General features: G+C 32.9%; 2 protein-coding genes across 2 annotated transcripts; one reads left to right on the top strand and one right to left on the bottom strand.

Moving 5' to 3' along the window:
- Positions 1-168: 168 nt before the first annotated feature.
- Positions 169-7070, top strand: LOC118263468 (GDP-fucose transporter 1). The gene is made up of 6 exons (XM_035575488.2): positions 169-397; positions 708-909; positions 3531-3756; positions 4490-4782; positions 5052-5264; positions 6782-7070. The coding sequence occupies exons 1-6, from the start codon at positions 330-332 to the stop codon at positions 6866-6868; spliced, it is 1089 nt and encodes a 362-aa protein (XP_035431381.1). The 5' UTR covers positions 169-329; the 3' UTR covers positions 6869-7070.
- Positions 7071-11331: 4261 nt separating this feature from the next.
- LOC118263467 (iduronate 2-sulfatase) lies at positions 11332-14258 on the bottom strand. Its single transcript, XM_035575487.2, has 4 exons — positions 14034-14258; positions 13134-13611; positions 12564-12839; positions 11332-12359 (listed from the first exon to the last, which is right to left on the bottom strand). The coding sequence occupies exons 1-4, from the start codon at positions 14232-14234 to the stop codon at positions 11785-11787; spliced, it is 1530 nt and encodes a 509-aa protein (XP_035431380.2). The 5' UTR covers positions 14235-14258; the 3' UTR covers positions 11332-11784.
- Positions 14259-14291: the final 33 nt, after the last annotated feature.

Below are 14291 nucleotides of genomic sequence, written 5' to 3'. Positions count from 1 at the left end.
GGTTTGAGTGGCGGTCCGTTTAAATCTGAGTCGATATAGGACTACAAGCATTGATAAAGCATTTCATGTTTTACGTTAATAATGACAGAGATGAATGAACAACTGTCATTCGTTTTATGCATGTAATTTGGCAATTGGCATGACAGAAGGATGGAACGCTTTGATAAATAAAAAAAAAACAGCGGCGCTCGTCTTCGTGTTCGTAGCTCGCTGATAAAATAAATAATTTAAAATAGTATTATAAAAACTGTTGACCTTATATCATGGTGTTTTAAGAGAATAATTAATAACAATCAAATAAACAACGCAGTTAATTTAAATTAGTGAAAATGAAGAATCCTCGTTCAGATTTGTGTTCAAGATACATTACAATATTTATTGTTGTTTCTTGTTACTGGTGTGTATTACAAATATTTTTTTATAGCTTTTTCCTGTACAAGTTTACCGTAAAAGTATATTTTTTACTATAAAGACCACTGCTTACGTATGCAAGTACATGAAATTATATGCCGGCGAAATTATACAGAAGGTCACACCACCATACAAAGCAAATATAATGAAACTGTGTCAAATATTTACTGTGCATGAAATATGAATAGTGCCGGTCATAAATTTTATATTTTCATACGATAAAATTACACTGAAAAACTTATACAAAACATAGGTACCTAACTATGTGTATTTCAATACATGCTCTTTTTTTTCAGGGTTGTGTCAATAGCAACAGTATTCGTAAATAAGACATTGCTGAGCAGCCAGGAGGTTGCATTAGAAGCTCCATTGTTTATAACATGGTTCCAATGCATTGTGTCCTTTAGTATTTGCTATTCATTAAGCCGAACTGGCGGTATCCCTGGTGTCTTCACATTCCCTAAAGGTACACCATGGAATTTGGATGTCATGAAGCGAGTAAGTATTATGATAATGTAATAATCACATTAAACATAATAAATGTTGCACTAATACACATTTTTAATGAATAATGAATAGTGCATCTAAGGATTCCCGATGATGGAGTTATTCAGAAATTGAGAATGACTTCTGTTAATCTTTCCCTCTTCTTCCCTATATGAGAAGCTGTGAATGATGTATTAAGTCTACACAAGGACATGACTACAATGATTAGTGGTTAAGAATATTTCTACTCTGGGGGCAAAGAAACGGAGCCACTATCATATTTTTTTTTTCATTTCTTGATGAATACATTCTGATACAAGTATTGCTTTAATTCGTATCTAATGTATGTTGTACAAAAGGCAAGTTAGTTGCTTTTAAAATAAGAGTATTTTGTTGTAAAACAAATATTATTATTTAAAGTTATTGAGTTAAAATAGAAATGTTTGTTATTCCATTACTGTACTCCCAAGTGTTGATTGTAAAATGTCTATTAAGTCATCATCATCATCATCATCTCTCCCATTCCTGAGAAAAAACTTTATGTAATAAGAAAGCAAGAGGAAGTTTTTTTTCAAGATGACCTTATTTACTTTTTTATATGTATAAAGTAAGTTGCAGTTCAATTGATTGTTTTTTTGAATCCATCAATCTTCTTTTTATGTTGGATAGTCCATTTATTGAAGCAGGCTATAAGCTACAAAACATCATGGTACGATCATTAGGACCCAAACAGAATGGGTGAAACTATGTGGAAATAACTAATAAAATATATTCACATAATACTTGCTAAATATGGAATATTTTATATCACAACAGGATTCAAATACTACTCTAATTAGTGTAATCTTATCAGTTTGTAGTTCATTTAATTTCACATTTATGTTCCTATTAGATAATATCAAGATTAATATCAATGCTTGAAACAGTTCTACTGACAGTATAGATATAAATACTATGATTTCCAATGAATAACAACTGTAGATCTTTATATATATAATTCTTCTGTAAGTGTGTATGTCACTGAACTTAAACTCTCTTAAACGAGTGGACCGATTTTGATGAACTTTTTTGTGTGTGTTCAAGGGGATCTGAGAATGGTTTAGATTCACAATTTTGTCCGCTGGACAATGTTTTTTTAATTAGTTTTTAATTTATTAGTAGTTTTTGATTTTGGAATGTTTTACATTTATGATCCGACAGACGGCGCTACCATCGCAGTGTCAAATATTAATGACGTTAGATATTGTCATAACATTTGAATAACAATTTTCATCAAAAAGGTTCAGAATGTTTTAGCTTATTAAAAAAAGTTTAAAATTTTCAAATTAAAGACGTGTAGACAGGACAACGTCTGTCGGGTCCGCTAGTAACACTCTATATTAACTAATGATAGCAATACATAATTTTTATGAATTAATTCTTATAATAGTGATTCATGGACAATAAATATATTTTAAATTAAAAGTATTCATAAAAGTCCCTCAGAACCTCTTAGCACAAAAGGCATATTACTCAGTATAAGAATATGTAACAGATAATGACACAGATAATTTTAATGAGTTGTAGATAAGTATTGCTTCAATTATGCTATACATATACATTTTCACATTGTATCCATTCTAAATTACCTACGAAAGATTAGGAATATTCGAATCCCAAAAATGTACACGCTTTTTATTCTACAAATGGTTAATATGTGATAGGCAGAATTACATATCTAAATGTATATAAGTGTAGATATGTGACACCTAGTTTATTTATACCATGAACAAAATATAAAACCATTTAAAACAAAAGTTTGTTCTAATCTAAATAATGAATTTAAAAATATCACTCTATAAATTCGTAAAACCATTCAGGATGTCATTTCATGATAAGAACCAAGGACATTGTAAATTCATTAGCTTTTACTGTTAACACTCATACACATTCCTAATCATATAGACACAAGCACATGAAAATACCCCAAATGCTCAAAATTATTTTACAGATTTTCAACTTTATTGCTCAACTAATAGGGTTGGAAATTAAATGAAAGTCCATTAGGTAGCTTGTTTTGCAATGTAACTGAATATTTCAGTTCAATTACATTGCAATGTTTTTCCCTGTGTTATCTACATTACACATTTGTGACTAAATGTCTAACGGCTAATCTAGTTACACATATTGACACTGTTGTGTTAATCAGATAGTCAAACAAATATAAAACGACTACTATTACTTTAAACACTTATTTTTAACAGTTAGGACTGTTATTCAAAAACAGGTATATAGATGGGTATTTGATGTTAGGGCTCAGTTACGTTCGAATCTTTTTGCCCGACTAGTCGCATGAGGCATTTATGTCGCGGTGAAAGTTTGCATTCTGCTTATGATTATGGGCTCCGATCGTGGCTTGAATGTAGTCAGCAAGTTGAATGAGCTAAGTTGATCAGATAGACAATTATTTTCCTGATATTTCAACAACGCTATGTAGTCAAACCTGCATTGAGCAAGTGTGGTGATTAATGCTCAAATCCGTGTGAGAAGAGGCCTTTGGTCAGCAGTGGTCACTTATAGGCGGTTGATGATGATGATGTACAATGCACAATCAGAAAAATAATTTTGAATATGATTCTTCTTGTTCTTTTCAGGTTATCCCTCTTTCATTAATGTTCACATTGATGATAGCAACAAATAACCTGTGTCTGAAGTATGTGGGAGTTCCATTCTACTACATTGGAAGATCTCTAACCACTGTATTTAATGTGGTGTTCAGTTGGGTGCTTCTTGGTCAAAGGACTTCTTACAGATGTATTTTCTGTTGTGGTCTTATTATATTTGGATTTTATCTTGGAGTAGACCAGGAGAATTTATTAGGTAAGCATTAAAAAAATATGAGTGGTGTATGATTTCATTTTATGTAGTTTTTTGTGGAAATGTAATGTACCAGATTGAGTTATTTAGAAGATCTCTTCAACTATTAGTATCCAAGCGTTGCTAGAACCACTTTATTGTTATCGTCACTTTTTCTAGGTGAAAAGTGCCTTAAATACATTTGCCTAGACATGGTACAGTTTATGATTAATTATTATTCAGTCTAGAGTTTAGACTAATACACACATCCAAACAAAAACACGCACGCACTACTTTTTAGTACATGATGCATATGAATATACAAACGATACATACACGAAAAACAATGTTTTTTTACAATTTTTGTCTGTCTGTTTATCTCGGTTAATCTCTGAAATGGCTGGACCGATTTTGACGGGATTTTATTGGCAGGTAGCTGATGTACTTAGGCTACTTTTATTAGTTACTTTTAAAGTCTGTAATCCATACAAGGAAAGCCGCGGGCATCAGCTAGTTTATTATAAATATAAAATTATAACATTTTTTTTTATGTAGAAGCTATTATCTTCTAATTTAGACGAATTTGGCAATGCATAGTGATTATGTTCGATTCACTTCCTTTTTGTCATATTTTTAAACAGGAACTATTCAATATTTCATATAATTTCTGGTACATTACACACTATGAATGAAAATATAAATATAAAAATATTATCATTGTAGAACTTTATTAAAAAAAAACATATTTCTGTTCCAGGTTCATTTTCTTTAATAGGTACAATGTATGGAGTGATAGGATCTCTTATGCTTTCTCTCTACTCAATTTATACCAAGAAGGTTTTACCCAGTGTAAACCAAGAAGTTTGGTTGCTATCCTTTTATAATAATGCCTACTCCATTTTCCTATTCTTGCCACTAATTGTAATAAACGGCGAAGTCTCTGTGTTACTGAGTTACACCAATTTTACTAGTGGATATTTTTGGATACAAATGGTCATTGGTGGGCTGTGCGGATTTGCTATTGGATACTTTACGTCGTTGCAGATAAAGGTGAGATTCAATTGGCTATTGTACTCTTTCGAATAGTCTTTTTTATGGTATAAGCCGATAAACGAGCAGACGAATCACCTGATTGTAAGCAATCGCCGCCGCCCGTGGACATTCGAAACACCAGGGGCTTTACAAGTGCTTTGTCGGCCTTTTGGGGGTCAGGAATTCAAGAGTTAATTCCTAAAAGCTAAAAGTTCTAACTAAAAGTTACTTTTGATGGTGAAAAGCATACCACTCATGTTAATAAGAATATTTTATAAACATTACAGGTTACTTCTCCACTAACACACAACATATCAGGTACTGCTAAAGCGTGCGCCCAAACAGTCCTAGCAACGCAGTGGTACAATGAAACCAAAAACGTCCTCTGGTGGACTTCCAACATCATAGTCCTATTCAGCAGCGCCCTCTACGCACGATTCAAACAACAAGAAATGGAGGAGAATTCCCGGAAACCAGTACCCGAAGAAAAACAGAGCTTAGTATGATGTTTTTAAAGTTGTATTTCGCATATTTAAAGACTGTATAGATTTTAGTTGATGCTTTGTAACTTAGATTATTGGGTATATATTATTATCTCTTCCAATATGAGTCTTATATCTTTAAAGTTAGGGTTCGTATTTATTAAATTATGATATTAATTGGCAACATAACCCAGTAATCATATCGTAGAATTAATAAGTATGTTTGTTTAAAAGAGAGGGATGATTATACTCTGTCTCTTTCGTAAGTAGTCTTGCGGTTGTTTTTGCGTTAAAACTGGTTATCATTTTCTATTAAATATACTACTTCATATATTATACTTAATATTAGTATATAATTAATCAATTTAAGCTATTTAAATATTTGTTTGTCTTCCCTAAATACTTGATGTTACTAAAATACTTTTACACGTAACTTAGCAATAAGCTATTGACATTCCATATACATTTTGCAAGTATTAAATAGCATTTCAAAGTAAATTCAGTATTTATAATAATCCATAATTAATTATATTGATATTACAATACAGATATTTCCATAATTAATTATATCAGATTACAATACGGATATAGCATTTTAGAAGATTGTTTTCATTCATTACATTTTAATGTAGTTTTATTACTAACTTCATACTCAGTCCGGACTAATATACTCTCGGGGAACGTCAATACTATAGATTTTTATACAATAATATCTAATTTCTATATGTGTTAGGTACATTTATAGTTTTCTAGAATTATTCGATCCGATTGGCATCGTGCGACTTTTTAAGCGACTTCAAAAAAAGGAGGAGGTTCTCAATTCGACCGTACATATGCTTTTTTAGAAATGAAGTCGAATGAAATATGTATCTTGTATGAATCTCGAATAAAATATGAATGATTTTTAACCGAAATATTTCAGTGACTGTCCAAAAACAGTGAATTTTTAGGTTAGGCCTAGGTTTATTATACAACATACAGTAATTCATCTTACCATAGAAAACTATATGGTTACTAATCATACTAATATTATAAATGTGAAAGTTTTTTTGTTTGAATGTTTGTCCGTTAATCACGCTGAAACTACTGAACGGATTTTGATGAAATTTGCTATACCTACAGACAGAGTATGAGCTGACTTGGGAGATAATATAAATCAAATCTTTAGTAAGCGCAACTAAGAATTTCAAGCAGCTATGTGCGATCTAGAGTATTTAAGTGGTGTATTCTAAATACTTATATCTATTTAATAAATATTTAAATAAATATACTTATGCCTTATATTTATTTAAACATTTATTTACGAAATTAATTACAATTATTCTGGGTAAAAATAGACTAAAATTGTATAACTTTAGATTGAATTCTATGGTGCATTTTACTATGGCATTTATGGCTAGTAAATATTAAGATTAAAATCAATTAACAGCTTTGTATAACATAATGATTCCATGTTCTACCGTAAGTCCAAGTTTACCCAGAACAACTGAATATAATTCCTAACATAATTAAACACCGTAATTGTTATTTTTAAGGTGCATGCAGACGAGCTGTCTGAAAATCTAAAATCGCAAGACACAGTGATCTTTGTTCCAAATGAGACAGTAGGTAAACATGTATAGGCGTTGATGGCCAAGTCAAAGAACATCAGCCCTTAATAACACCTATATGTACTGTGTTTTCCATTAGTAAGTAAACTGTGTTGTGTCTTTAATCATTTTTGTTTGTGCATATATCATGTCTTTGTCTGTTGGGGGCAAAAATATACACAATTTTATGTTTTTCATTATTATTATTAGCACGGGCCAGATTTTGTTTAACATTTCGCCATATTGGTGCGTAAGGGTGGTTTTCCTGTACCAAGGTAGGTAAGGTATACTGCTAATCCAGCTCTCTGCAAGCTAAATGGTGCTCAATAACTTATCTCTAAGGTTTATTTTGCCATGTACTACATGTCAATTGATGATGAAATGTCGCAGGAAAACAACCCTTAAGATTTGAATGTTTATTGCTCAATTTGTTTTACGTACCTACATGCATAAACTCCTTCCTTTGTCCTATGAGGTTAGGCCGAAAAAAAAACGACATCTGGTGCTTCAGGATCATACATGAAATATTTGTTCAGCATCCATGACATCATGCAGAGTACTCAACACCTCGGCTTTTTTTTTGTGTCGTCACAAAATCTCATTCATAAATGCTGTATGCGTTCAATTTTACATGAAATCAGTGCAATTTATTTTAATTTATAAATTTAATTAATGTATAAGTTTGTTTTACGTTAAGGACGCGTTCTCAAATCTGACGTAAATAAGCTATTTTTCAGTACATATTACGACCAAAAGAAACTTAACTGAACATAACTAACAATTACAATAGATAGATCACTTCTTTATCTCCAAAATGTTGATTTGTAATGTGAAAAAAGTTATATTTTATTATTGCAAACACGATTTTTCTTTACCTCTTCACACAAAATTGACAAAAAAGGGTTGAGTTTAGGAACATTTTACTGCTACTACACGCATAATTCTGAATCTCAAAAAAATATCCCGGGGAAGCAGACATAATCAAAAATTATACCATGGGAAAAAATTACGAAAATGTTTCAAATTGTCTCGGAAATAAATAAAAGTTCCCGTTTAATTTTTTCTCCTATTTTGCTGTCAGACATCAACTTTAAAGCGTAGCAATAAGGGTTATTTTATTTGTTTACTATTTAGATTTATTGGATAGAAAATGTCAAATGAAATTTCAGTCTGCGCTCGAGCGCTGTCGTGGGTGGACGCTGCGTCGCCTGTTACAAAAAATGGCCTTGAAAAAGATCGCTGTACGAGTACAAAATATTTGATATTATACTTCACAAACCAATCTTGATATTTTTACCGACTTCACAAAAAGGAGGAGGTACTATGTTCGGCTGTTTGTATGTTTTTTTACACATTCTGTACGAGCAACACTTTATGAATATAGAATGTTTCGTTATATTATTTTGAACATGAGGTTAAATCAAAATCCAAGATGGCGCCGACAAGATTTGCCAACTTTCCATCATGGGTGTCATTTTCATGGTTTTTGGGGTCGCTTATAGCGAATATGGAGTCAAAATCAAAATCCAAGATGGCGCCGACAAGATTTGCCAACTTTCCACCATGGGTGTCATTTTCATGGTTTTTGGGGTCGCTTATAGCGAATATGGAGTCAAAATCAAAATCCAAGATGGCGCCGACAAGATTTGCCAACTTTCCAACATGGGTGTCATTTTCATGGTTTTTGGGGTCGCTTATAGCGAATATGGAGTCAAAATCAAAATCCAAGATGGCGCCGACAAGATTTGCCAACTTTCCACCATGGGTGTCATTTTCATGGTTTTTGGGGTCGCTTATAGCGAATATGGAGTCAAAATCAAAATCCAAGATGGCGCCGACAAGATTTGCCAACTTTCCAACATGGGTGTCATTTTCATGGTTTTTGGGGTCGCTTATAGCGAATATGAAGTCAAAATCAAAATCCAAGATGGCGCCGACAAGATTTGCCAACTTTCCATCATGGGTGTCATTTTCATGGTTTTTGGGGTCGCTTATAGCGAATATGAAGTCAAAAACAAAAACCAAGATGGCGCCGACAAGATTTGCCAACTTTCCAACATGGGTGTCATTTTCATGGTTTTTGGGGTCGCTTATAGCGAATATGGAGTCAAAATCAAAATCCAAGATGGCGCCGACAAGATTTGCCAACTTTCCAACATGGGTGTCATTTTCATGGTTTTTGGGGTCGCTTATAGCGAATATGAAGTCAAAATCAAAATCCAAGATGGCGCCGACAAGATTTGCCAACTTTCCATCATGGGTGTCATTTTCATGGTTTTTGGGGTCGCTTATAGCGAATATGAAGTCAAAATCAAAATCCAAGATGGCGCCGACAAGATTTGCCAACTTTCCATCATGGGTGTCATTTTCATGGTTTTTGGGGTCGCTTATAACGAATATAAAGTGAAAATCTAAGTTCAAGATGGCGCCGACATAAATATATAAATGACCATGCCAGATCCTGCCCCACTTAATTTCATCAATGTACAAAAAATGTAAATTAATCAAATTATGCAATGAAAATAAGACCCTTGGTTACTTAATTATTATTCTGATAAACTTGCGGATAAAAATTAGGAAATAAAAAGAATTTTAAAAACCCAAGGCCTATTTCCTGTATTTATCGCGACCCTCTGCGTTTCTTAGTACGCTTGCACAAGGAACAAAACGAGTAATTCAATAAAAAAAAGATTTATTAATGTAATGTGTACGAATTTTAATATGAATTTGGTTTTAATACATACTGCTAGTTAATTTTTTTTTATAATATATATTATAATGAATGCATATATAATTATGATTTCGTGTTTGAACGTTAGTGATTAGATGTAACGAAACCTCATTGGCGTGCGTGTGTCATTATGTCCAAAAAGTCATTATTTGACATTCGCTCTGTCTGTTCTGTTTACATTGTTGTTTCGTTATGATTATGAATTAAAGTAGGATTACTAAAGGTGATATTGGTGATGAGTGATGACATTTCTTCCTTTCATAGCTAAACACCCTATGATAGCATTGTAATTTAATTATTTCTACCATTATAACTGCAATTAACCTAACCTAAATGTAATATTTTGTACTTAGATTCATATAGAAACCGCAAGATCTAAAGGCTTTTAATCATGTTTTTAGTTATCACTAATAGAGCAGCAATAGAATGCTACATTTGGCATGTCTGTACACTATATTTTTTTGGTGGGACAAAGCTCTATAGAGATTCTGGCATTGTCATTTTTCGACATGAGTGTCATTGTTGTGGTTTTTGGGGTCGCTAATATCGAATACGGAGTGCATCATTCGATTTTATAAAAATTGTCTTCTTCCGGAATTAATTGACCCAAGACAGGCAAGAAATATGAATTTACGGGCTCATTCCTCGCATATTCAAACAAATATCGTGAAAATAAAGAATTGATGTTTAATTTATTTTATGTATTTTCTTTGTTTGTTCCACCCAGGTCTTGTCACGTTCGTTACCATAATTGTTTTTTTTTTTATCTTGGCGACCCCGAAAACCATTGATATAAAACCATAATAAAATATACAATGTGATAGGGGTGGGACTTCTAACCCGTTAAGGCTGAGTTCTACATCTAATTTTATCGACAAAAGTCGGGGGTTTAAATTATGGCAATTTTAATATTTTTTTTACTTTTTTTGATACCAAAGGTTGTATGCGTCGTAGAAACAAAACGACAAACGGTAGCTAATAACCTTGGCTAACTAATTCATTACTTTTTTCAAATGTTTGATAATGTTTTGGTGAGAAAAAAATCATTTGTGAATTATTTTTACCGAAAAAATCACAATTTTTCAATATTTTCAATTAGGGGTTCAACCAAAATAATATGGGGTATTATTTTTTTTGTCGATAAAATTAGATGTAGTACTCAGCCTTAACGGGTTAGAAGTCCCACCCCTATCACATTGTAGATTAAAAAAACTTAAAAACATGTTTTTGTGATGAACCGAACAAAATAATTTTAATATTAATACTAACAGTAGGCGGAAAATTTAGTATTGTTATGAGAATAATTAGTATAAAAGATATGGCGAAAAAGTGCTCATCACGCTAAATATCTTTTCTTGAAAGTATATTCAAATCTCTTCAGGTTCGGCTGGGCTGGAGTCCATGTCAGGGATTCTACATCCTCGATTTTCGTATGGCGCTAAAATGTGCTCATCACGCTGAACAACTTTTCTTAAGATAGTATATTCATATAAAATGCTCATCACGCTAAATATCTTTTGTTGAAAGTATATTCAAATCTCTTCAGGTTCGGCTGGGCTGGAGTCCATGTCAGGGATTCTACATCCTCGATTTTCGTATGGCGCTAAAATGTGCTCATCACGCTGAACAACTTTTCTTAAGATAGTATATTCATATCTCTTCAGGTTCATCTGGGCTGTTAAGTGTCCACGTCAGGGATTCCTGACCCTTGATTAATTTCTACGAGGTATTAATTTGCCACCGGTCCTTGTTAAGTCTACAAAGTTTGAACGAAATCGGTCCGTTTAAAATGGGTAAAAATCGAGTTGGAAGAGGTCGGTTATATAGAAACATACAAACAAACACACATACATACATCCTTTACATATGAAACTAAATAAAAGCATGTAAAAAGTTAGTTTTGCGTTGGCACCATTTGATTTTTGATTTCGAACGCTTACTTTCCGAAAACTATGAAAATGACACCAATCGAATAATCCGAGCCCAAATTCGGCACTGAACGGAATTGAACAACAGATAACACAAAACATTTGAGTCTACGCACGCACTAAATAAAATAAAAATATTAAAAAAGAAAGTAAGAAAATATTCAAACTTTCAAAGTATCAAGTTCATTTTGTCATAATTTCCGCAGTTATCCGTGCGTATGTGTGTATTGTCGAGAGTCGTGTCAATGTAGTGATGCGATTCGATACCTATCAATTATGAGAACGCGTCCTTAAATTGTTAAATTAACGTGTGATCTTAACAACCTAGAGAGATATTGTTTAATATTTTTATATTTATGTACCAAATATAAATTGTTAGATTCATCAGGATCTACAAAGTGATCGTATAGTTCTAAGCCGTATAATTTGTTCCAGTCGATTGTAAATAATGTGTTATTGAATAAAACCCATTCTGTGTATCTATATCTTTTTGTTCTTATACTGTAGCCCATTATTCTAATGTCCTTTAGGCGTGGTTTATCAGAGTTCATCTGAGGGTACACACTTGGTCTCGGGTATTGGCTAAAAGCAAAATTACTTCCAAATTCCCTAAAGTCTTGGGTCATAAAAGGTTTTAAACTCTTCCCCTCAAAACATAACGTTGATTTATCTTTGACACCACATTTTGGTAAGTTATGCGGTAAACCACTCATGTCGACTAGTGTAGGGAAAAGGTCAATCAACTCGACTGGGGTATGTATGTTTCTAGAAGATATACCTGGAGCTGAAAATATTAATGGAACCTTCAAGGCCACGTCGAAGTTGCTGTATTTTGCCCATAGACCATTCTCTCCTAACGACCATCCTGTAATCAAAATTAAATATAAATACATAGGTATTTTTTATAACAGTAGTTTAAAATATTATAACTACACTGGCACATTAAGTTATCCCAAATGTTTTCAATAAATTTTCAACCCTCTAACAAAATCGTAAAGTTGAAAATCATTTGAACGCTTTAGGATACTTCAACATGCTGGTGTCTATACAAAATAGTAGTAATACTGACCATGATCACTTGTTAGAACCACAATAGTATTCCGTCTATCGATATAACTGATCAATTCACCAATTAAATCGTCAATATATGCCGCGGCTGCGTAGTAACTTTGCCTGATTTTGATTGACCAATCAAGTGGCATTGTGCCTAAAGGAAAGGATATGTTTAGGCGGGCGATGTCATCTCTTCGCCTGACGTCTGTCCAGGGGTGCCAGGAGACTAGGGGAATGTCAGCCGACATGTAAGGGTGTCTTTGAGGTCTTACTCGGTTTATTGGTATTCTTTCTGTAAAATGTAATTTAATAATTAGGTATGTTCGATTTTTGACCTCATTGATTATGCAATAAAAATGAAAATGTATTAATATGGCCAGTATGAGGTAGCTGATTTTCAGGATCTCTTTAAATGTGGACCTCCCTGATTAGGTAGGTACCTAATCGTAATTGAATTCAAGTTATACTTAAACAACAGCAGCAACAAGCAAAAAAAAAATAAGAGCACCCGACTGTAGGAACGGTCAAGCGAAAATAAACCAAATAGCAATACTTATTCAGTTTAAAATAATATGCAAGTCCTCACCAAGATATTCTTCTGGAAACTTGATTGGTATGTGAGGTTTATAAAACCCAATCGCTAGCAGAAATGGTCGTGTGTTATTCCTATTTGTAAGAATATTGACAGCATGTTCCAAAGACTGCAAATCTGGTAAAGTGCCTTGCGGTTGATCATCAATCTTTACTGGACATATGAGGTTTTTCTGGAATTTTCCAGTGTCCTTATCTTTGCATACGGCTGCATCTTTATATTTTAATGTGGGTGGATGGTAAGGATATTCAGACCAGCTGTAGGGATAATCATCAGTGAAGTTTGAACTTATTCCTGGATGAAACACTTTTCCTATAGAATAAGTGTCATAGCCGTTCTCTTTGAAGAATTGGGGAAGGGTAGTGAAGTTTCCTACTGTGTCACGCCAGTAGCTGTAGAAATCATATAAACGCAATGTGTCTGGTCGACGGCCAGTCAACATGGAGTTTCTACTTGGAGCGCAGAGGGCTTGCTGTAAAAAAATTGTTAGTATCACAAAACACGATCAAACAACTTTCAATAACAATAATAATTCAAATTTCATTTATCTCAATCCAATTTAAGATCATAATACATGTTTTTGCAAGATAATTTAAGCAGGCATAATAAATATTGATATAATAAGTCAGAAAGTTCAAAATGTCACTAATAAAATATACAAACAATATTTAAATACCGGTCGTGAAACAAATGGAAAATTAATATCAGCGTCAAATCATACACAAAATACAAGTCAAAAATTAAAATACATGTCAAATCATAATATATCTATAAAAACCAAACAAATGCCTAAACTTTCGTCGCTAAAAACGGTTGGTTGCTATATGCGAAGTCGTACTAAACGGACTACACTGTATCTATAATATCAGTCACTTAGGTTCCTAAAGTACTTACCTGTGCGAAAGCGTTTTTGAAATTCGCCCCCTCATCAGCTAATCTTTTCAAATTCGGTAAGTTGATAGTTTCGTCCGAAAGATGGCGTAAGTCGTCGACAACTATAAATAAAATATTAGGATTTCTTTTATTTTGATTTGACTCACAAAGTGTTAAAAATGTTAAAATATTTATAAATAAAGAAAGTTGTGAAGTCGTCATGTTTGGAAAGCAACTCAAATCAACTAAAACAGTGATCAAGTAAAACGTGTAATGAAA

This window comes from Spodoptera frugiperda, chromosome 27, assembly GCF_023101765.2.
Source record: "Spodoptera frugiperda isolate SF20-4 chromosome 27, AGI-APGP_CSIRO_Sfru_2.0, whole genome shotgun sequence".
NCBI lineage: Eukaryota > Metazoa > Arthropoda > Insecta > Lepidoptera > Noctuidae > Spodoptera > Spodoptera frugiperda.
This window is presented reverse-complemented; position numbering and strand designations above follow the sequence as displayed.

Excerpts from the sequence above, each read along its gene's own strand:
- LOC118263468 (XM_035575488.2), top strand. The coding sequence starts at position 330 with ATGAAGAATCCTCGTTCAGATTTGTGTTCAAGATACATTACAATATTT. Across the intron at positions 398-707 it reads ATTGTTGTTTCTTGTTACTG|GGTTGTGTCAATAGCAACAG; the intron begins GTGTGTATTACA and ends CTTTTTTTTCAG. Across the intron at positions 910-3,530 it reads ATTTGGATGTCATGAAGCGA|GTTATCCCTCTTTCATTAAT; the intron begins GTAAGTATTATG and ends TGTTCTTTTCAG.
- LOC118263467 (XM_035575487.2), bottom strand. The coding sequence starts at position 14,234 with ATGACGACTTCACAACTTTCTTTATTTATAAATATTTTAACATTTTTA. Across the intron at positions 13,612-14,033 it reads TCAAAAACGCTTTCGCACAG|CAAGCCCTCTGCGCTCCAAG; the intron begins GTAAGTACTTTA and ends ATTTTTTTACAG. Across the intron at positions 12,360-12,563 it reads GGTTCTAACAAGTGATCATG|GATGGTCGTTAGGAGAGAAT; the intron begins GTCAGTATTACT and ends TTTTGATTACAG.